This window comes from Natator depressus, chromosome 7 (assembly GCF_965152275.1).
Source record: "Natator depressus isolate rNatDep1 chromosome 7, rNatDep2.hap1, whole genome shotgun sequence".
Classification (NCBI taxonomy): Eukaryota; Metazoa; Chordata; order Testudines; family Cheloniidae; genus Natator; species Natator depressus.
In genome coordinates, this window is record NC_134240.1 from 35,057,804 (window position 1) to 35,079,745 (window position 21,942).

A 21,942-nucleotide genomic window follows, 5' to 3' on the forward strand; every position below is an offset into this window, starting at 1 on the left:
GGGCGTGTTATTTCACACATCATTCCCAATGAGTGGCATGAACCCCTAAAAGTTGTGCATACTTTATACTAACCTTAACTTTACATCAATAAAAATAATTTCAATGCATATTTTTTCCATTCCCCACCTAGAGGAATTGTTCCATCATGGAACAAGCAAAAGTTAGGCCTGGTGGGTAGATGAATAGAAAACATCCAAGGAAAACCCAGGTGCTGCAAGAGGCGGTGTGGGTGATTTAGCTAGTAGCACCACAGCCTTTGAATCTGTACTGATCTAATGCACCAGCATAGTGCTACGGGCCACTCATGTTGGGACACTCTAGGCTGTCCTCAACTGGTGTAAATTGGCATAGCTACAAGCCCCACGGGGCTGTGCTCTTTTGCCCCAGTTGAAGATCTGGCCCTTTCATCTTTCAGCTGTGACACAAGATGAGGTGCACTTTTGATCATTTGCAAAAAAGTCTAGTTGTTAATAATTTGCTATCCTGGACATAATAGTAGTTAACCTGTAGAGTCTATGTCATCCTGTATTTTTCTGGATACCAACAGAACTGAGTTAGCTGCTTCTTTGCAGGTACATGGTTGCCCATAGGTACTTACCGCCATTTTGACATACAGATAGAACACCTGTATGTGTATCTGCATGGTGCAGGTGGCACAATGGGTTTTCTGTCCAGGTTTTCATACTGTGCCTATCATCATGGCATTTGACTGACTTATAGGATACCAATTCTAGCATTTGTTATGTGAAGTTTTTGAATCTTTAAAACACATGTACGAGTGCAACTGTTGGAATTTTGCAAGTGCAGAAGCGGAGCTTATGTTTTCCAATTCATATATTTGTTGTGTGTAAATATTGTTATATTACAACCCAATGGACTGGATTTTAATCTCACTTACATTGGTTTTCAACAGTGTAGCATCTCTGACTTCAATAGATTCACTGCTGCTTTCCACCAGCATGAGTTCAGAAATAAGACCAGCACCTTAAAACGCTGAAATCACTTTAAAGAATCCACATGGTTTTCATATTTGACAACCAAATTATTTTGTTTCTACTTCTGTCTCTTTTTCAGACTAGAAAGAGAGAGGGTATGAAATGGAGTTAACATGTTATCCATGTTACCCTGCTCTTTTCTCAACTGCTATCCTTTTCTTCTCCACATTGGGATGAGATCGGATAGCCTCACTCACCTAGAGCAGTACTTTATGTAGCAAGCACTTCCCTTGATTCCAGTGGGATTATGCGATGAGTGGTGTGCTATTACAGGTGAGCAAGAGCATCAGAACCTAGCCTTTGGAACATATTCTCCCATCTACCAGATTAGTTGTCAAATTTACCATTTAATAAAAAGTAAGGAAAATAATTTAATTTAATATTTATCAACAAAAGTGTAAAGAACATTTGGTTGCATTGTCCTAAAAATCTAAAAACTCCACCCATCTGGGTACAACAGGGAAGCTACACACTGGATTTTGTTTTTGAGCAGCAGAAACAAAAAACTTTAAAAGTTTCTGTTTATATTAGGTTCTAGATCTTGGGGAAAACTCTTCTCATTCCGCCCTGACATATTGCCAGGCAGCCAGCAGTATAATCTGGAGGATGGACTTGGTTCTAACTCCCTGGAGATTAGCCAGTTCATGCAATCATTAGGGTTCCTCTAAAGCAGTGCTCACTGAATGACTCTGGATAGCTTTGTTTTTGGTTTACATACCTGCAAATATCACCATCAGTCCCACTGACTGGGATTTCTGTGCATTCTCCGTTGTCTATAGCCCACTGTTGTCCAGCTGCACAGCAAGTTTCAATTAAGTCCTTTGTGGAACCTGAAAAAGAGAGAGACATGGGATGGTTTTGTGAGGAGAGTTTTTGTTTTTAATTGAAAATAAGATTTTAAAAGTCCTCTTATTTGAAACGTCTGTTGGCTAAATGCACAGCTTGAAAATTCATTGATCGGGACACGCAGATGAATGAAGATAGACATAGGGATGGACTTAAGTGGCAGGCTGAAATTTTATTAACTTAACACTCAGGAGTGGCGCTATATGCCCAGCTTCCACCCTCTCTCATGTACCAGGCATATAAATTGGTCTAATGTGTGATTAAAGGACTCCCACCATATAACCCATACTGCAGGTAGACCCTCCCTGACCTAGGACTCAACTAACTTCTGAATTCTTTCACCCTCTTTCCTGTGAGGGGAGTAAAAGGATACCAAAAGGGTCTGTGAACTATGCATCCATGATTCTGTGATGATGGTCTGTCTGTCTGTCTCTCTCTGAGACACACACACACCCCCTCTCTAATTTGGCCCAATGGGAAAAATTCCTTCCTGATCCCAACGTAAGTGATCAGTCAGACTCACAGCATCCCGAACACAGTGTACATACTACTACTATAAGGAAGAGGGAGGGTGGGCAGCTGAAGGGGACAAAAGGCCCCCCCCCAATAGATTTAAATTAATGGGGGAGACCAAGGGGGCCCAATCAGTACTCAAGCACCCCTCTGCATGGCTAATAGGAGATGGTGAACCCTTGGAGAAGGGGCCCAGCCCTACATTCCCAAGCATGCACTCTCCCTCTTCTTTCTGGCTTGTCTATCCTGCTGCTACTCTGACCAATCTTCCTCCCCAGGGAGATGGGGGCAGGCTGGCATTTGGGTTTTCAGCATTTGGAAGACAACACAGAAACCGCAATCTTCATTCTGAAAAAAAACAGTACAAATTTATCTCTCTGGGCTGAATCCTTCTCCCACTGAAGTCAATGGGACTTTGTTTATTGAGTTAAATGGGAGCAGGAGTTGGTCCTATGTTTGTCTTTAAATGGTTTCCATAGATCTGCAATGAATGCCTGCAAAGCATCCAAAGTTTAATCAAAGGTTATACTTAAACCTATCTTTGGAAAATGAATAACTTTACAGAGTGATCATTCCAAAGATATTTAGCAGTACACAAAACAAAGTTCAAACCAAAACTTGCCCTCAACCATTTGAAATGTCTATAAAGATGCATCTCCACTGGTATACTATGTTTCCTAGCTGGTTGTGTGCACTGCACGTACAAACACTATGTGATGGACATTTTGGGAGGACTGAGATTTGTAACCCATAAATAGATCATTTACTCCATACTAATTCAATAGACCTTTCTTTGTATTATACTAACAAGGAATACAGGCAGGATTATGTAGTAACAGCCTCTATTCCTGGTCTGATGAGACAAAGAAAGGGGTGAACATTCCATCATCCAGGATGGTCGGACATATTGGAGCATGCTAAATTTTCTTTTATGGAGACAACTAGAAGATTTAAATGGGAGGAAAGCCATAATTTGTTGGAAGATAAATCCATCTTTGAGACATCCAAAGACCACAATAAAAATCACATTTGATTCAGTTCTCAAATGGGTTTAGTTTGTTACCAAACTGTTTGCACGTAATGGGGACTTCCCCTTCAGTAGTTGGGCTGTCTAATGTGTGGGAGAGGAGATCCATTACAATTTGTGCATAAACACTACATAACAGATATGCATGAGCATTTCCTCCATCTACTGCACATGCACGTCTCAGTGTTGCTAAATTTAACATACAAGCAGTAAAAATGACATAGGGACAACAAACTGTGAACAAATGTTCTTTGTCATGGTCCCTGGAAGCTAACAGGCTTTAGCAAGGGTTTTGGTCTGTAGATTTTGACAGATGAAGTGCTAAGAAATTGTTTCCATAAAGTGGATTAAAGTTTTGTTCATACAACGTTTGCCTGGAATATAATCCGAGGGCTGAATTTGATGCTTTAGTTGGTTTAAGCCACAATAAAAAGGCCCTGAGAGACACAGCGCTGAATCGGCTGATTAGCTGATGCAAAACCCAGGTGTAAGATGTCGTAAAAAACATAGAAGTGTGGAACATTGTGCTATTTCATACATTTTCCCTACTGGATTAACATTTAAACAGTAAACACTCAGGAATAAGTGAAACATAATTTACGCTAGCAAATTTTCAACATATCAAACAAACATATGATTTTATAAAACACAGAGGGAGGACTCTCTTTAGGACAGGCACAGTATTTCATTATGTCTGTACAGCACCAAGCCCATGTCTGGGGTCTTGCTGTGTTACTGTAATGCAAATAACAAACAACAATATTAATACTGGCCATCAAAGTGGTACTAGATTGCAGGGCTTGGAACTTGAGGACTGGCCCCACCCCCAGGCACCTGCTGGCAACTGGCGTCCCACATCTATTAGGAAGGTCCTTGCATTGGCTAGTGGGTAGTGGGATACCACCTTAAAAACAACAACAATGGGTGCAAGCAGGTACCCACCTCCCTACTCAACTCAATGATCCCCAACAAGCCTGCAGCAACAAGTAGCACTTCCGCTCTTGCGCTGGCTATGGGACCTACCTAGGTAAGAAAGTGACCAGCTATGTACTTTTTAGTGGGATTTATAGAGGATCCTGGTTAACAGACATAAGTTTGATTTGGCTGAGCAATGTTTGCAAGTCCGGCTGCCAGCTGAAACATGATTTCATAATAATCAAGCAATATGTATAATTCATGAGATGGTAAATTGAGAAGAAGGCTTGTGTTCATGTGAAAGTCCAAAGCACAGCAGCGCATGAAACAATTCCTAGACACCTGCTTCAGCTCCAAGAAAGTTGCACTTGTTAAAATTTGGTCTTAAATTGAGACAGTAAAACTGGTGCAGAAGGCAAAGAGGGCACTCATACTTTAGCATGAGGGGTTCATTTTGATTTAGCTCGAAGTTCTTTCTAACTGTTATACTGCTACAGTGCTTTATGAGAGTTGTAGTCTGGTTGCATCAAGTTCCAATTCTCCTCTATGGGCCAGGCTTCCCAGGCAGACTTCATCTCACATGCTGCACCACGAGCAAAAGGGGTGGTGTATCCTGGGAAATTTAGTTCAACCATGCACTAAACCAGCCTACAGAGAAGAATGGGAGTTTCAGGGACTCTCACGAGGCAACACAATGACAATTCCAAATTGAATTATTTTGGTTTTCAGCCAAAATATTTTGGCGTTTGACTTTTCACCCAAAAGTTGAAATGTTTTGTAGAAAAATACCCCATTTTCCAGACAGCTCCAATAAATGCCAAGGAAGAAGAGGAATTATTTAGAGTGACATGTGATGTGACTTTCTTATTACAGCGGTGTGTGCCGAGAATAAGACTAATCTTGTGGGCTGGGGCAGAAAGCTTCCTACAACTATCCAACAGGCAACTGAAATCTGCCAGAACTTTTTGTTTCAGCTGATAACCTGTTTTAATAGCATGAATGTCTAAACTATCCTGCGGATCAGTTAGACAGGGCCAGGTCTTCCACTTACTGCGTCTGTGAGTAACTCCAGTGAAGTCATACCAATTTTATACTGATGTAAATAAAAGGGGAATCAGGCTCTAAAGGCCAAATTCTTCCTGGGTATAACCTCATCAGCTTCAGTGGAATCACACACTGATGTGATTTAAATGTATTTACATAAGGAATGAATTTGGCCCTTACTATACGATTTCCTTAGCAATTGACCCTGGTACAGTAAATAATGTTCAGTTCTATTGTAACCCCTATCACTACTGTGCAGAAAAAGAAAGTGGGAGGGAAATTCCTCAAACTGTATTTAATTATGCTTTGTTCCCTTGCAAGGCTTGGGAGGGTGAGACTCCAGAGGACACTAGCTGGCTTCCTGCCCTGCCCCACCCCATCCTGACCCGCATGTGGGGCTGACATGGGGTCAGGGTGAAGAGAAGACATTGAGGTAGAACTTCCCAACTTGCATGGGCCCAGGCTCCCATATTTGTGTAGACACAAAAGAGCATCGGACCCTGAAAAACTACACCAAATTGCATAGTCTACATTATATCTGCAATGTATGCATTATGTTAACTATGTTAAAATATACTTGAGTTTTGATAGCTTTATTATGTATATGAGTTATTATAAGACATGAGAAGGATTGTATGCACAGCAGTTAAAGGACACAGCAGATTAAAGTTAGCACCAGATGATTATTTGACATTGACGTAATACACATTTTTAAGTCTACTTTTTACTTTTTTACTCCCTGACATATATATATATGGAGTTTCTATTACCAACCATGGAAACACATTGTTGGTTAGCATGGTATTTCTAGTTTCAATATATAAGAATACAGTAGAACTCACTAACCTATACTTCAGTCTACAAAATGTATAATTATAAACACAAAAATTAGTAGTCCACACCCATAGCTCAGCAAACACTCAATATCAAATGTGCTGTACTGAGGTGCTGTGTTATTAAGCTGTCATATTTACAAAATACATTAGACTTAATTATGACATGAATAATTAAAAGTAAATTTCAGGTATCAGAATAAATGAACATTTTCCAATGCATTATCCTTGTTTTTTAATGTTGCGTTTGATCTCTTAATCAGAAATTTGCAAAACTGAATAATTCACAATAGCTCCCCCAGTCATTTGTGCGAACTTGTGAGATTCTGACATACATTTTTATCTCTCTCTCTCTCACACACACACACACACACCCCCACCCCGACCCGAGACTAATAAATGAAGATAGCAAAGCTGAACTCTAAACTGGATGGATGGAAAGAGTGTGTTGCATGTGATAGAAGATATCTGAAATTCTTCTAATTTCCAGCAGGCCTTGCCTCCTTTTGTCTTTCATAGCATTAAATGGCTGATTAAAAAACAGTTATGTAAGTATTTATTGCTATGCAATATGCATGCTAACATGCATGTATCATATTTATTATCCTTTGTGCACCTCATCTTTCATGGAGCACTCTGACATAAAGTAACAGCTGAGTCGTTCGCTCAGCCTATACTATGAAATGTCAACGTCTCCTAACTTGTTTTCAGTTTAGTAATTTATGTCCTGCAATTATCAATCTACATCAACCTGAAGTCAGGAACTGGCCTATATTTTGGCCAGCTCTCAAAATTTCATGTATTGTAATTTAGATGCGCTTAGAACCTGATTAAAATATCTAGAGAAACACTTGTTTCCTTCCTGAGAATTTTGACTAGTACTCGATTGTGACTCCCATCTCAAAAGTTGTTACAGCTAACAGTCTGAGCCAAAGTTCATTGAAGTCTACAGGAATCCTTGCATTAATTTGAACAGGCTTTGGGTCAGATCCCAAGTCCTTTTTCTCAAACATTATTTATTTACTACCACCAAATAAGATTGGTCTTTCTGACATGAACTCAGAACTTTTTGTAAGTTGTACATCTTTTAGAACAGTTAAGTTACAACTCAAATATTACAAACAAAAAACAAAACAAAACAAAAAAACTAAGGTAAAGTCTTAATCAATTTTTTGCATTGTTGAATATTCTGATTTGTTCAAATAAAAACTAGACCCTGGTCATGAAACCAGCCAAAATTTTTCAGGGAATTTTTCAAAAAAATTTAAGTGTATTTTTTTAAAAAAAATATTTTGGTCGTTGAAAGCTCTAGAGTTGGTCAAAAGCCTAAAAAATTGACAAAATATTTTGTCAGAAATTAAATTTTTGATGAAAATTTTTTTTCAAACTCAATGTTCAGAAAGTTTTGACGAGTTCTGGTTAATATCCTTGATTTTACAGTAAAGTGGATACATTATTTATTTCACCTGGTCAAATACTGCAAAACGGTGCTTGCAAACATTCATTTGAATACTGAAATGCTGTTTGAGTCAATCAGTTTATTTAGTCTTTGTTTGCAATCTGCAAATATTCATGAAGTTGGTTTTTAATTTACACCTGTATTTACTGAATGGCTGTTATTTACATAAATACATGTATTCACATTGCTATGAACCATATTTTATTTGTTAATTCTTTTGTTTAAGATGTTTCAGCCACCTAAATTAGGAAAACAACATGTGACTTTGATGACTAATCACACAACATGAATAATGAATAGCAAGTAGTGAAACAGAACAGCTTTGAACAACCCATAGGCCGAAACTTGTTTGTTCAAGTTCTGTCCTAGCAATCAGTTATGACTAATGGATTAAATCCTGGCCTTTGACTTCAATGCAGCCAGGACTTAAACCCCCAGTTAATATACGGCCTGATTTTTGTTTATACTAAGGTCCCTTTACACCATTCTGGCAACACAGAGAGGTCTAGAAGTAGGTGTGAATGTAATTTATACCCACTTTAAAGGCCCCCGTACACTGCCAGAGTGGTATAAACGGGCCTTGATAAACATGAGAATCAGCCCCATACATAGTGACAATATGATCAGAAAACAGGCTAAATCACAAATAACATTATGCCCAAAGAATAATTTGGTGTATCTACTTACTATGAAAGCTAGTGAAGAAGCTGCCAGTTTGAAAGTCCTGCAGTTAGCCATTTTGCATGCCGTTGCCTTAGCACATAGTTAAGACTTAGCATAAGGGTAACTCATACCTGCTTGGGTGTGGCACTCTTTCCCCGTCTAGTGGCACGCAGACCACCTAGAGACTGATAAGTCTGCTACAGCCTTCACTAAGTAATATGTGCCTTTTAGCTCATACACTACACTTCAGAGGTCCCAGGTTCGATGCCACCTGCCCATGACTGGGGTCTGTCAGCGTTACATAAGTGCCTCTTGTGAGGTGATTAGTGTCGTCAAGGCCCATTAAAGATACTTGACAGAGTGTGTTGAGCACTTGGCAGGACTATGTCCTTAATTGCTTTGCTTATGTATTGTATCCCTTTCCCAACTCCCACTGCCTGTACTTGCCTTCTACAACTGTATAGTCTTTGGAGCAGGGACTGTGTGTTCTTCTAAATGGAAAGCACCTAGCACAACCATACAATAAAGTGTTACGTTATGCCCAGTCCTTTTGGAAATTCACATTCATAATGCATTGGAGCAAACCCCAATTCTACCACAAGAGTCAATATTAATTTAAATATATACTGGCCAATTATATCCACAGAACAGGACCCAAGTACTGTAAAGGGGCTTTTTATAATTGGGCTAAATGCATTGGATAGAGTTTTACAGGTGATTATACTTGTAAAACCAACCTACATTGGAGCAGGCACTTAATAATTACACTTGAAACCATTTTTATTTTACCCCACAAAATTAAAATTGGGAAGTACATGTCATGGGGTGCACCACTCACCGCTGGTCTGGCACCTCCTCCTGCTCGCTCTGTCTCTCCCTCTGGTCTGCAGCTCCTCTCACCTCCCAGGAACCACAGTGTCCTCTCTGTGACTTAGCCCTTCAGCCAGGTCACTCAGCGTTCCCCCCTTCTCCCTAGCAGTCCTAAGCAGTCTTCCCTCTCACTGACTCGATGCCACTCCCTCAGAGGCTGGTACTGGAACCCGGGCCCATCCTCTATTCTGAGTTCCAGTCCTTGGACCCTGGGCTTTCCTCTCTCAGCCCTCACTGCTCTTTCCCTGGACTGTTTCCTATCATACCTGGTTTCCCTTCTCTCTCTGTGGGTGTACCAGCCCCCAAACCCTCTTCCCAGGGAGTGACTGCTGCCTGTTTTCTTGCAGCCTTCCCCAGCAGCCCCTGCATGTTGCCAGCTACCTGGCTTTATACAGGCCTGGCCTGTTCCTGCATAGCTGAGCTGGCTTTTAGTTAGTTCCCTGCTCCCTGGATCCTCCTCTAGGTATAGCCTGTGGGGTTAATTGGCCTGCCTGGCCGTCTTAACCCCTTCCAGTCCTATGTGGGGTAGAAACCCCATGACAAGGCAACAGAACATTATTTTTAAAAGTGAATAACTTAAGGAGAACAGATAATATGGAATAATTTTTTACTACAGATAAATGACGGATTTCATAGGATGCCTTTACATTTCACGTAAATCAATGTATGGTCAAATCCCAGCTGCAAGGCTGAAACTGCATCTTAGCGTTCTAATGATGCTGTAAAATGTTGATGCTTCACTTACTCATTCATATTTTGGAGTCACTGTTCACAGTTCTGTAGGTAAGGTTGAGCTGAGCTTTATACTTAACGTAAAGAACACTCTATTTCCCCCCAAATTACAGCATTTACTCTGAGTACTGAATCAATTACTTAAGAGTTTGCAAGTAAATCTGTTTGTTTATGAGTTAAAATTACTTTTGATCTGGGTCCTTTAAAAAAATTAGCACTCTGTGTCAGACCCTATTTTGTTATGAGTTATGTCAATGTAGGCATTAGCCATACACAAAAATTGGCAGAGAGGTCAATCCAGAGTTGATTAGGTGCAATCAGTAGTTTCTGAAATGAAATTTTATACCTGGAGCCAGATCCTCAGTTAGCATAAATTATCACCTTCATTCACTTCAATGGAGCTACATTACTTTACACTAGCTCAAGATATGGGTAAAAATATAGGTTAGGTAGGACTAATAAAGCAAGCTTCAAGGGTTTTAGTGAACCTCCCAAATGACAAAGACAGGACAGACAGTGGGTTTCCCAAGTAGCATAACAGAAAACATGGCTTCTGAGCCACAGGGACCAGCCTTAGGCCAGTTCCCTTTCATAACTTTTAAGACGTTACTCGATACAATCGAGTACAAATATCTGACCTAGAAGCCAGATTGCCCTGCACCTTGTGTAGCCATTTAGACCAGCACAAAGAATGGTAGACATTTACACCAAGTGTGCCAGGTGCAGGGCTGCAGAGTGAGGGCTCTTTTTTTCTTTACCCCTTTTTTATCTATTGGCAAATTTTACAGTTTTATATGTGTTCTGTTTTGCAGAAAAACTCTTTATCTGGCTAGTTGTTTTAAAACAAGCACAGTCAGCCATGGGTGCAGCTCAGAAGTCAGGTGCTCTCCGGCCCCAAACAATAAGAACAGTTTGCACACTACAGAGAAAAAATATATTTGATAAGGAAATAAATTGTATGGTTTCATGCTCTGTAGGGTTTATTAGTAATAACAATAAAAAATATTGAACAAAATGACATTTACCTTGGTGGAGTCCTTAAGGTATTGAAAAGGCCTATTTTCAATAAGGTTTGTTGGTCTGCTCTATTCCCGTCCCCATTTAAAGTGTAAATAAACAGGATACTTTGAATATTGTAGCTCTTCCCCATAGTAAACTATTTGTCATTTCTTATCAGTAGTTGGTGAGATTTCATTAAATTCACTCATGGCATAGCACTACTTGGATATGTGGAATAACATGTTCTTTACTTTATCTCAAAAGGCAAGGAACATAGTTTAATTGGCATAGATAAAGAAAAGGGAGGTGAAAGTGATGATCTGACACAGAAACTAGATACCTTCACCTTAAAACTGAATTTACACCTACATACGAGCAACTCTTCTGACATTTTTTCGTGAGGTGCCATCCCAAGGAATAAGCATAAATGAATACACAGCAAAATATTTATTTTGTACAGTGTGTGTGTGTGTGGGCAAGGAAATCATAGTGGAGACTACTGCATAATCCTGGAAGTGTCTCATGTGCTTAACTTTAAACCCCACTGAAGTTAAGATTGTGCTTAAGCACTTTCCTGAATCAATGCTTTAGTTAGCACATTGTTTGTGGACTGACCGCGGTTTACTTCTCATATATTCATACCGTTGCAAAAAAAGCGAACATCATTCTAGGATTCCTAACCATAAGGGTAGTTAAGCACTGGAACAAAATTACCTATGGAGGTTGTGAAATCTGGGTTTTTAAGAGCAGGTTAGACAAACAACTGTCAGGATGGTCTAGATAAATTTAGTCTTTCTCAGTACATGGGAATGGACTAGATGACCTATCAAGGTCCCTCCCAGTCCCACATTCTATGATTCTATTATTTTAAGTATTTCCCTGTCAGGTGAGGAAGTTTCTCCCCCTCCCTCATTTTAGGGATTGGGAACTGAGGATGAAGTAGGTTAAGTGTCTTGCCCCAGGTCACACAAGAAGTCTGTAACTGAGCTGGGGACTGCACCCACATTTCCAGTCCAGTGCCTTAGTCACAAAGCCATAATTCCTCCACTTTTGTATCCTCTCTTCCATTCTTTCTGGACCAGCAACACTCATGTAATTGGTGTGACATATTCTTAGTCATCATACCCAACAATAAAGAAGCAAGGTATTAACAGCACTGAAGAAGGGGATGAATATTTCAAATAACTTTTGTTTTCTTCTGTTCCCTATAATGCATTTGATGCTCTATAAATAAATGAATTAATTTTTTAAAAGTATGAGTTCTTACATTACAATATTGCCCCATGCTCTTTGCTAGGCATCTGCTTCCTATTTCTACCTGATAATGCTGTGTTTGTTTCATAGATTATTCTTTGTTTCATAAATTCCTTAGGCTGGTTTCCCTGGCAAAAATTAAAAACAAAACATTTATGCCTCCCCAAAGGCACACTGAAACACTGGATAAAACAAACGATGTTCTCATTTTGTCATGCACTGTACAATACAGACATACATCAACATGCCCCCAAGCCTGGATTGTCTGGCAGATTTTGCTCTAAGTGTGAATGAACAGCAAACTAATATCCCCTCTGGTCTTTGTGCTGGATAATCGTTCTAAGTAAAAACCTGCATTACCTGTGCCGGAGGTCAACTAATTTAGCCTAACTTTGGTCTTTTCTGATTTCATGACAGCACCATTTATTAGCTCCAGGTTAGAGTGGAAAAAATAACAAAAGTAATTAAGTCAATAAAGAATTTCACCTTTATCACTGACTAAAAACTAAGCAGTTTTTCTTGACTTCTACAGATTTGTCCCATGTCAATCTATCCTTTTGTCAAGCGAGTATATAGTGAAACAGTTCCTGCACAATCACACTTCTATTAGTTACAATGAGAACTCATCTAGGAATAATGTTTAGTGTCCTTTAGCACATTTTCAGTCATATTTATCTACTTGGCTTTCCTTCCCATCCTACTTCACAGATTATATTTATACTGATGATACTGTAAAAATTGTTTCAGACTTGGAGGGTCTAATTCTGATCTGGAGTGACTCCACTGAAGCCAGAGAAGTTACACCCATGGCAGATGAGAATCCAGCCTGAATGTTTAAAAGATATACATATGCCTATTCTGTGGCTAATCAGGTCTTCATCTCCAGAGATACCTATCCAACCCTTTTCACCAGCACTGTATTTAATTTTATTTATCTATTTATTTATTTATTTATTTGAGTAAAGGGTATGGTATATCTATATGCTTAAAAGAGTCAGTCAGTAAGTGACCATCTCATTTAGAAAACCCTTACAGATATGCATTCTCAGACCTGGTCTACACTTAAAAATTAGATCAGCCCACCTACATCACTCAGAGCCATGGAAAATTTTGTGACTGTAGCACTGTAGTTAGGATGACCTAACTTCTGGTGTAGATGTGGCTAGGTAACCATCCAAGCTCATAAATTTCAAATGAATACACTGGAAAGCCATGTTTCTGCTCAAAATAGTCAAGAACCCATCAGTGAAAAGGGTCTAAGTTTTTGAGCTAGTAATGGCAACCAAAACCAGGTGAAGTTCTGTGTGTTTTGGAATTCTACTGCCATCACTTTGCCATGCAAACTGCAAAAAGAAATAATTAGCTATACCTGTAATAGAAACAGCCTTCCCTACCCAGCCCTCCATACAGTTTCGCAACGCCGATGTGGCCCTCAGGCCAAAAAGTTTGCCCACCCCTGTACTGAATCATTCAGTCCATACCCCTGATAGTGTTGGCTTGCTCCCTATAGTATATTTTCCAATACAATTTTTCAAGTTATTTTACCCAGATACATTACAACAAACTACAAAAGAAGCAGTCACCAGGCAATATATCTTGGACAAAACGTTTTAGCAAAAAATTCAGATTCAGCACCACTGAAATGTTTTATGAATTCATGTCAATCTTCCTGAATTGTTCATGTTGAAAAAAACCGCAAAAAGTCAAAATGAAACAAATCGTTGCTTAGAAATTTTCTTCAATCTTAATCAATAAAAGTATTTTAAAATGCTTGACATCCAAATGAGATGTTTTGTTTTGAACAAAATGTTTCATTACACCCCAAAACTATTCCCCTCCTCCAGTTTTTTAGAATTCGCAACTAACAGAATAATTAGTTGCATGGCTCTAGCAACCAGTGCCCAGCAGTCTTGCACAGCACCTAGCAAAGGCAAGAAAATACGGGGCTACAAGATAGCATCAGTTAGCAACGCCCACCCATAATGTGCTATGGAAGCACACTACATTCCAGATAAATATTTGCACTCAGATCTTGTTTTGACAGGATATTTGATTAACAGAACTGAATAGTAGAGGAAGGAAACCATTTAGTTTCTGATTAGTGTGTAGAGATGCTTAAGTATCATAGAATAGACACTCTAGGACTTCAGCATTCTCTATTTGGATTTCATACTGCAGATCATACTGGTCCTTGTCAGTTTTGTAATTATAAATTATGTTGTTTATTTTTATGATGTTCTGAAGAGAACAAATATGAAAAGTCCATGTGAACCCAGTCATTTCCTTTGGCTTTTCCCTCACTTTAATAAATTCTGTAATCAGTGTTCGTGCAAGAATTTCAGCAATAATGATTACCGCTCAAGGCATTTCCTGGATTAATGATAGACTGGACAAGCTGATGGCCCATGGTTTTTGCCTCGATCCATTAACCCCAAGCAGGTTTTAATTCTCCAGGAAGTGCCTGGGTCTGGAGTTGTTACTGCTATTATAATTCACTGGGATGTTTTTAGTCAACAAATAATGAATAAATAAGCTTTCCATATTTTTCCTTTTGTTTCTCACAAGCACAGTGGGAAATATTGTTTTGCTGCTGATGTTCTGAATGCTTCAGGGGAATTTGCAGCAGTTACCAGAAAGCTTAGTCAGAAATGTTAGTTTTGCAGTGAATTACAAGTGTGCAGCTGGGGAATCTGGCCAAAAGAGAGAATGGGGACACGAAGCACCCAAACTCGGCTCTCATTAGGCACAATGGTGGCATTTTTGGATAAAATATTTTTTGTTTTCAGCCAAAACCTGAAACTTTTTGGTTTTCAGGTGTTCCGTTTTTCAATGAAAAGTCAAGTTTTTGTGGACAGCAGACATTTTTGTGAAAAAAAAAATCTATAATTGAAAACCCAGTTGTCTATAAAAAAACAGTTTTGATGGGAAATTTTCAGCCAGCCCTAGTCAGAGTATATTCTGAGGCACTAACAAATCTCCTCAATTTGAGCTGAAAATGAATCAATTTTTTCATGTAGGCCTTAATTCAGCAGAATACTTATGCACATGACTAACTGAATTCCTCTGCAATACTGACAAGTTTAAAGTTTGAACTGAACCTGCCATCAACTTTTGGAAAACTCAAAGTTAAATCTGTATCCAAACCTCAAGCTTTCATGTCTCTGTAATGGGTTAAGAACTTGAACCCCCAAATCCAAAAACCCTTTAGGAAGGAAGGTTAAGACCCCAAATTCATAGCTGAGCTTTATGTTCATCTCCATTTAGAACAAATGGAATTAGCACGTTAATGGAAAGAACCATGGTATGGCAGTTGTAACCATCATCATAAAGAAGTGGTAACATTTCAGCCTCTACATGGAGGTGTCAGTCAATAACTTCTTCCCACATGTCACTAGCAACTGCAGATTGTTTGCAGAAGGCCAACACAATCCTTATGCGTAGTTCAACTCCAATTTAAGACTTATGTAGGACTAAAATGTTTCTTAGACCTTGTGCTGGCCCTCTGTGGCAAAGTTCTGGGGTTAACTGCACATCTGCTCTCCACATGGTCTCCTCAAGGACTCCCTTTTGGGTCTCAGGCCTCTATCTGTCACCTCTCTATGAGCAGGAACCTGCATGCCTTCTGTCTATAGACCAGAGTCTTAGGGTTGCAGTCCTTTTGCAATTCACTGTGCTTATCCCAGCAGCTCTGACTTTAATCCAATGCCTACAGTTTTGTTTTTTCCCAGGGACTCTGACAGCATTTGCAAGTGACCAGCCAGACTCCACAAAGCATAATACATTTATTTAGGACAAAGGTATTATAACAGAGAAAACATATAAAACAATGAACAATTTAATGCATGCTAAGCTTACTAGGTTTCACCCATCTTTCAAATTGAGACCGTAGTAGGTTTTAAAGTCCTTCAAATCCTTCCAGCAGAGTTTTACCCTCTTCATTAAAGTCTCATGGTCAGTTCTTGGATCAAATGAGGGACAACCCCTGAGTCATTCAGGCCGATACTTCATCCAGTTTGGAGCCTTTGTTGTCCACGCCTCCTGAAGCAGATAAACTAATTCATGTCCCTTTCCTCAGGGGACAAAGCTTCAAAGGCAGGGTATCTCCATAACCAGCACTGGGACTTTACGTTAATTACCTCCTAGTGATTCTAGATTCCTCAGAAAACCCACCCCGTGATCCAGGAACACAAAGATGCATATAATATTGACTATGTCATGTCCTCATGTCCACAGCATCTGGCATATCTCAGTAGAACAGTCCCTGAAGTTTTTCATCCTTCTAAAGACTCACACCTGTCACACTTCCCTATCAGAAATGTGGGTAACAATACAAAGGGAGAGGGGAAAGGGAGTCTTTCATAAAAATAAATCAGAGGTTTCTCACTTCTCCACACTCTGTACTGGGTGAATTTCATCCAGCATTAGAAGGGGTCCTGTAGGACCACAGAATACCAGGAATTAAAAACCATTTGCCGTTTTATTCCAGAATTACATTCCCAGAAACAGAAGCAGCTGAGGTTACTAATGCATGTATGTTACCAATGCCTAAAGAACAGCTATCTGAGAAGTCACCTCTCATTTCAAGTCCCACTGAGGAAGTTAAGACCAGCTGAGTTTCTCTTGGCAAGGCTTTCGCCATTGTGTGACTCTGTCTTTGGCATTCGCTCCCCCTAGAAGACTCTCAGAACCCAAGTCAAGTGACTTTCTGAGCACAGTGCAAAACACATTTATTTTTCTTCACTTTGGTGTCCTGATGTGGCAAATCCAAATTCTAAGGTGTCCAGCTGCCAAGGTAACAGGCACAATAGGAAATAGCAATATTTTACACTTTCAATACTAAAAATAATGCCATTTTTGTGCACTGGTACAACTATAACCAGAGAAGCTGACCTATTCAAAATACCTTATTTCATGGTTCTGATCCAATGCCCATGGCAGTCAAGAGAAGGACTCCCCCCTTTGATTTCCAGGGGCTTTGGATCAGGCCCTAAAATCTGCTGCTTCATTGACAATCTTACACTCTAGCCCCTTTCAGCAGAATATGTAAAAACATGCTTAACTTTAAACAAGTGCTTACTTCCCATTGAAGTAAATGAACTTAAGTATGTGCTAAAATACTTGGCTTATAGCGCCATAAAATACACTGTCGCTCCAAGACACCATCTACCAACTTGTGCCTCCTGTAAACTGCAGAGAAAAAACAACACACACACACACACACACACACACAAACCCAACCCAGGAAACATGCAATCCTAAAGTTAATTGTGACTAGATTAATTTTTCATTAGTAAACATCCATTCTCAGGATCTATTTTCTTTCTTCAGTGATTTCAGTATTTGATCCATTCTGTCAATTGGGCAACCATTCAAAAATCCTTCCCCTCTCCATCTCCTGTACCTATACCAATAGAGTTATAAACAGAGAGACAACTATTTGAAAAGAAAAGGCACATATAGTCATGGCTCAGTTTATCCTTGCACTGAAATTGCAGTTAAAAGAGTTTCTCTCCTCCTGATTCTCAATAATGGTCTGAGGGAATAATCACTGACCTGGCTGGTATTGGGGGAGATTACAATGCCTGATATTTAACACCTGAGACATTTGCAAGTAAATCGCCAACTGCAGTTGGTTTCCCTGAAACGGATTCTGGCTGCACTTCCGAATAGGAAACAGCAAGAAACAGCCAATTTTAAAAGAATTCACGACCAGGTATGTATTTTCCTTTAGAAATGGAGAGGGAGAGAAAGAAAAGACTTTTATTTGGTAACAGCTTTAAAAACAGATGTCTTAAAAGTATTTTGAATAGTGATGGGAGACAGAGACAAAGTCTGATGAAATGTGGTGACGTTTGTGTGTATTTCCCACAAAGACCATTGCAGGAATATTGCTGGGGGAAATAAAAGAAAATAACTGGGAAAAAGAAGCTTCACATGCTATTCTACTAATACATTTCAAAAGGAAATATTTTAAGGACTTTTGTATAAGTAAATAAAAAGGCTATAGGTGCTATATAAGATAGATGAACAAGATCAACACAGCATTGTAAGCAAGACACAAGAATTAATCCTTCCACCCTACTCCGTGCTGATTAGACCTGAACTGGAGTATTGTGTCCAGTTCCATGAGCCACATTTCAGGAAAGGTGTGGACAAATTGGAGAAAGTCCAGAGAAAAGCAACAAAAATGATTAAAGGTCTAGAAAACATGCCCTATGAGGGACGATTGGAAAAAAATGGGCTTGTTTACTCTGGAGAAGAGAAGAGAAGACAGAGGGGACGTGATAGCATTTTTCAAGTAGAAAAAAGGTTGTTACAAGGAGGTGGGAGAATAATTATTCTCTTTACATTCCGAGGATAGGACAAGAAGCAATGGGCTTACATTGCAGCAAAGGAGGTTTAGGTTGGATATTAGGAAAAATTTCTTGTCAGGGTGGTTAAGCACTGGAATGAATTGCCCAGGGAGGTTGTGGAATCTCCACCACTGGAGATTTTTAAGAGCTGGTTAGACAAATATCTGTCAGGGATGATCTAGCTAATACTTAGTCCTGCCATGTGTGCAGGGGACAGGTCTAGATGATCTCTTGAGGTCCCTTCCAGTCCCACAATTCTATGCAGTTGAGTAGTCATAGGTGAGTGCCAAGCCCAACTCCCTTAAAGGGCTATCGCACCATAAGATAGGCACCGAGGTGGGGCACTGGTGTTTAGTAAATTTCTACCATTTAAAAATAAGTTTTAAATATTTAAATGCATAACTTATCTTTCACTAAAAGAAAAAAAGTATTTTGGGGCTTGTCTACATTGTGCGTTACTCTGCACTAGAAGGGCGTAAATTCCAACACACACCAGCATGTTGCGCACTAACTGGCCTATGTGGATTCTGCTGGTGTACACGCAAAGTTCCCTACAATTAACACTAAAAGTTCGGGGCGGGGAAGGCCATGAGCATGCAACATGCTGGTACACATTAAACTTTATATCCCAGCAAGTCTGGACTAAGGCACTAAGCCTTTGAGGCTAACAATATTGCCCTTTCCCTGATTACAGACTTAACAATTGCAAATAGATGATCCAATCACGAAGAATGAAAAAGGCAATATTAATATATTACCATACTTCACAGACTATATCAGCAATCAAAATTTTAAAATTCCTTTGCGACAAGAACTATAAAAGAGCAGATAATGACTATATGATTGTATCACTTACAGGATACAGAGTCCTATTCTGTCCCGTAAGTGACAATCTACTTTCATTTTCAGCTACATTAAGGTAACAAACTCAACTGTTTTTATTTTACAAACTATCCTGCAGAACAAGGGCTCCTGATGCATCATACATGGCCTGTTAGGCAGTTTTAAAATATTGGTATAGCTACAGTTTTTAAGTATGCTTTGCATTTATTGATTCAAATTTCAGAGTAACAGCCGTGTTAGTCTGTATTCGCAAAAAGAAAAGGAGTACTTGTGGCACCTTAGAGACTAACCTTAGAATCATAGAATCATAGAATATCAGGGATGGAAGGGACCCCAGAAGGTCATCTAGTCCAACCCCCTGCTCGAAGCAGGACCAATTCCCAGTTAAATCATCCCAGCCAGGGCTTTGTCAAGCCTGACCTTAAAAACCTCTAAGGAAGGAGATTCTACCACCTCCCTAGGTAACGCATTCCAGTGTTTCACCACCCTCTTAGTGAAAAAGTTTTTCCTAACATCCAATCTAAACCTCCCCCATTGCAACTTGAGACCATTACTCCTCGTTCTGTCATCTGCTACCATTGAGAACAGTCTAGAGCCATCCTCTTTGGAACCCCCTTTCAGGTAGTTGAAAGCAGCTATCAAATCCCCCCTCATTCTTCTCTTCTGCAGACTAAACAATCCCAGCTCCCTCAGCCTCTCCTCATAAGTCATGTGCTCTAGACCCCTAATCATTTTTGTTGCCCTTCGCTGGACTCTCTCCAATTTATCCACATCCTTCTTGTAGTGTAGGGCCCAAAACTGGACACAGTACTCCAGATGAGGCCTCACCAGTGTCGAATAGAGGGGAACGATCACGTCCCTCGATCTGCTCGCTATGCCCCTACTTATACATCCCAAAATGCCATTGGCCTTCTTGGCAACAAGGGCACACCGTTGACTCATATCCAGCTTCTCATCCACTGTCACCCCTAGGTCCTTTTCCGCAGAACTGCTGCCTAGCCATTCGGTCCCTAGTCTGTAGCGGTGCATTGGATTCTTCCATCCTAAGTGCAGGACCCTGCACTTATCCTTATTGAACCTCATCAGATTTCTTTTGGCCCAATCCTCCAATTTGTCTAGGTCCTTCTGTATCCTATCCCTCCCCTTCAGCGTATCTACCACTCCTCCCAGTTTAGTATCATCTGCAAATTTGCTGAGAGTGCAATCCACACCATCCTCCAGATCATTTATGAAGTCTCACTTTAGATAAGCTATTACCAGCAGGAGAGTGGGGTGGGGGGAGGTATTTTTTCATGCTTTGTGTGTATAAAAAGATCTTCTACACTTTCCACAGCATGCATCCGATGAAGTGAGCTGTAGCTCACGAAAGCTTATGCTCAAATAAATTGGTTAGTCTCTAAGGTGCCACAAGTACTCCTTTTATTGATTCAAATTTGTCAGTTATGCCTATCTCAAGCTCTAGGGGCATTGCAAATACATTTAAAATGCAGATTTTCAAAATAAAATCTATTGTTACAAGGTATCCATAAGAGGACTGAACTCAGAGATCTGAATAGACAGAACAAAAGTTGGGAGGGAAGTGATATAACTTACAAGCAGAGTGATGCTCAGCAAATGTCATGTTAGTGCCACAATTTTTGCTGGTGGCGCTTTGTTATTTATTTGGCGAGTATTGTTGGGAAGGGAGAAGATGAAAAGGCAGAGAAAGGAAAGGAGAGGGGACATTGAAGGGAGAGGTATGAAAAAAGCCGAGGTCCTTAGCACTAACTTAATACAAATAATAAGAATTAATAATAAATCATAATAATGTAGTAGTTTCTATTGATTTTTTATTCAGGAGGTTCTGAATATATGAGAAGAGAAAATCTGAATAGCCATGCAATTCACTGCTGGCAACAACTACAGCAAAGTATATCTTTAGTACACCACTCAACTGTGCTTTGAAATTACCCATCAGACACAGTGGATAAAAGGGAAGTAACATGATATTTGTACTGTATCTATACGGTTGGAAGATATTTTATTTCTGTGCAGCAGTTAATTGACTTTTATATGATTTTTATTTTCTACTGTCTGGACAAGAACTGATTGGCACTGTAGTTGAATGAGTAATATTTTAAAAAGTTGAGAGAATGTAGAAATCTGAGTTAATGGTTTCATGAATTCATAATGATATTAAGACGACTTTCATTTACAGCATATAAGTATAAAGCAAAAAAACCGCCCTGCGTAGCATAACAATTTGTTATTCAAAACTAATTATTCTTCCACACCAGCATCTGTTAATTAGGGCAGCTGTATGCATTTTATTTGTGCATTAAAGAAATCTGGTGGGGAAGTAAAATTAAACACAAAAACAAAAACCAGGAAAAGAAAAAAAGCTGCAGTCAGAACAAAAACTTGACTTCTATTTTGTCCTCCTTCCCCATAAATACCTCTTCCCTCCACATATTTTTCTGCTTTAATTTGCCTAATTTCTGGATAGCCTAGGGTTGGGCAAACTATTTTGCATTTTCCAACTTCCCAAAGGTTGGCGGCAGTTACATCGTTCCTGGCATCAATGACAAAGAATTCATTTTGCAAACATGTGTACAG

The 21,942-nt window shown here is 39.6% G+C and overlaps 1 protein-coding gene across 2 annotated transcripts in view; it reads right to left on the reverse strand.

Annotated features, from left to right (window-relative positions):
• The window catches only part of FBLN2 (fibulin 2), a 192,145-nt gene that overhangs the window by 67,811 nt on the left and 102,392 nt on the right, over positions 1 to 21,942 (reverse strand). For both annotated transcript variants that reach the window (XM_074958111.1, XM_074958110.1), the window contains exon 3: positions 1,715 to 1,826. In XM_074958111.1, coding sequence (XP_074814212.1) covers positions 1,715 to 1,826 — 112 coding nt within the window. The remainder of the gene's footprint in view (positions 1 to 1,714; positions 1,827 to 21,942) is intronic.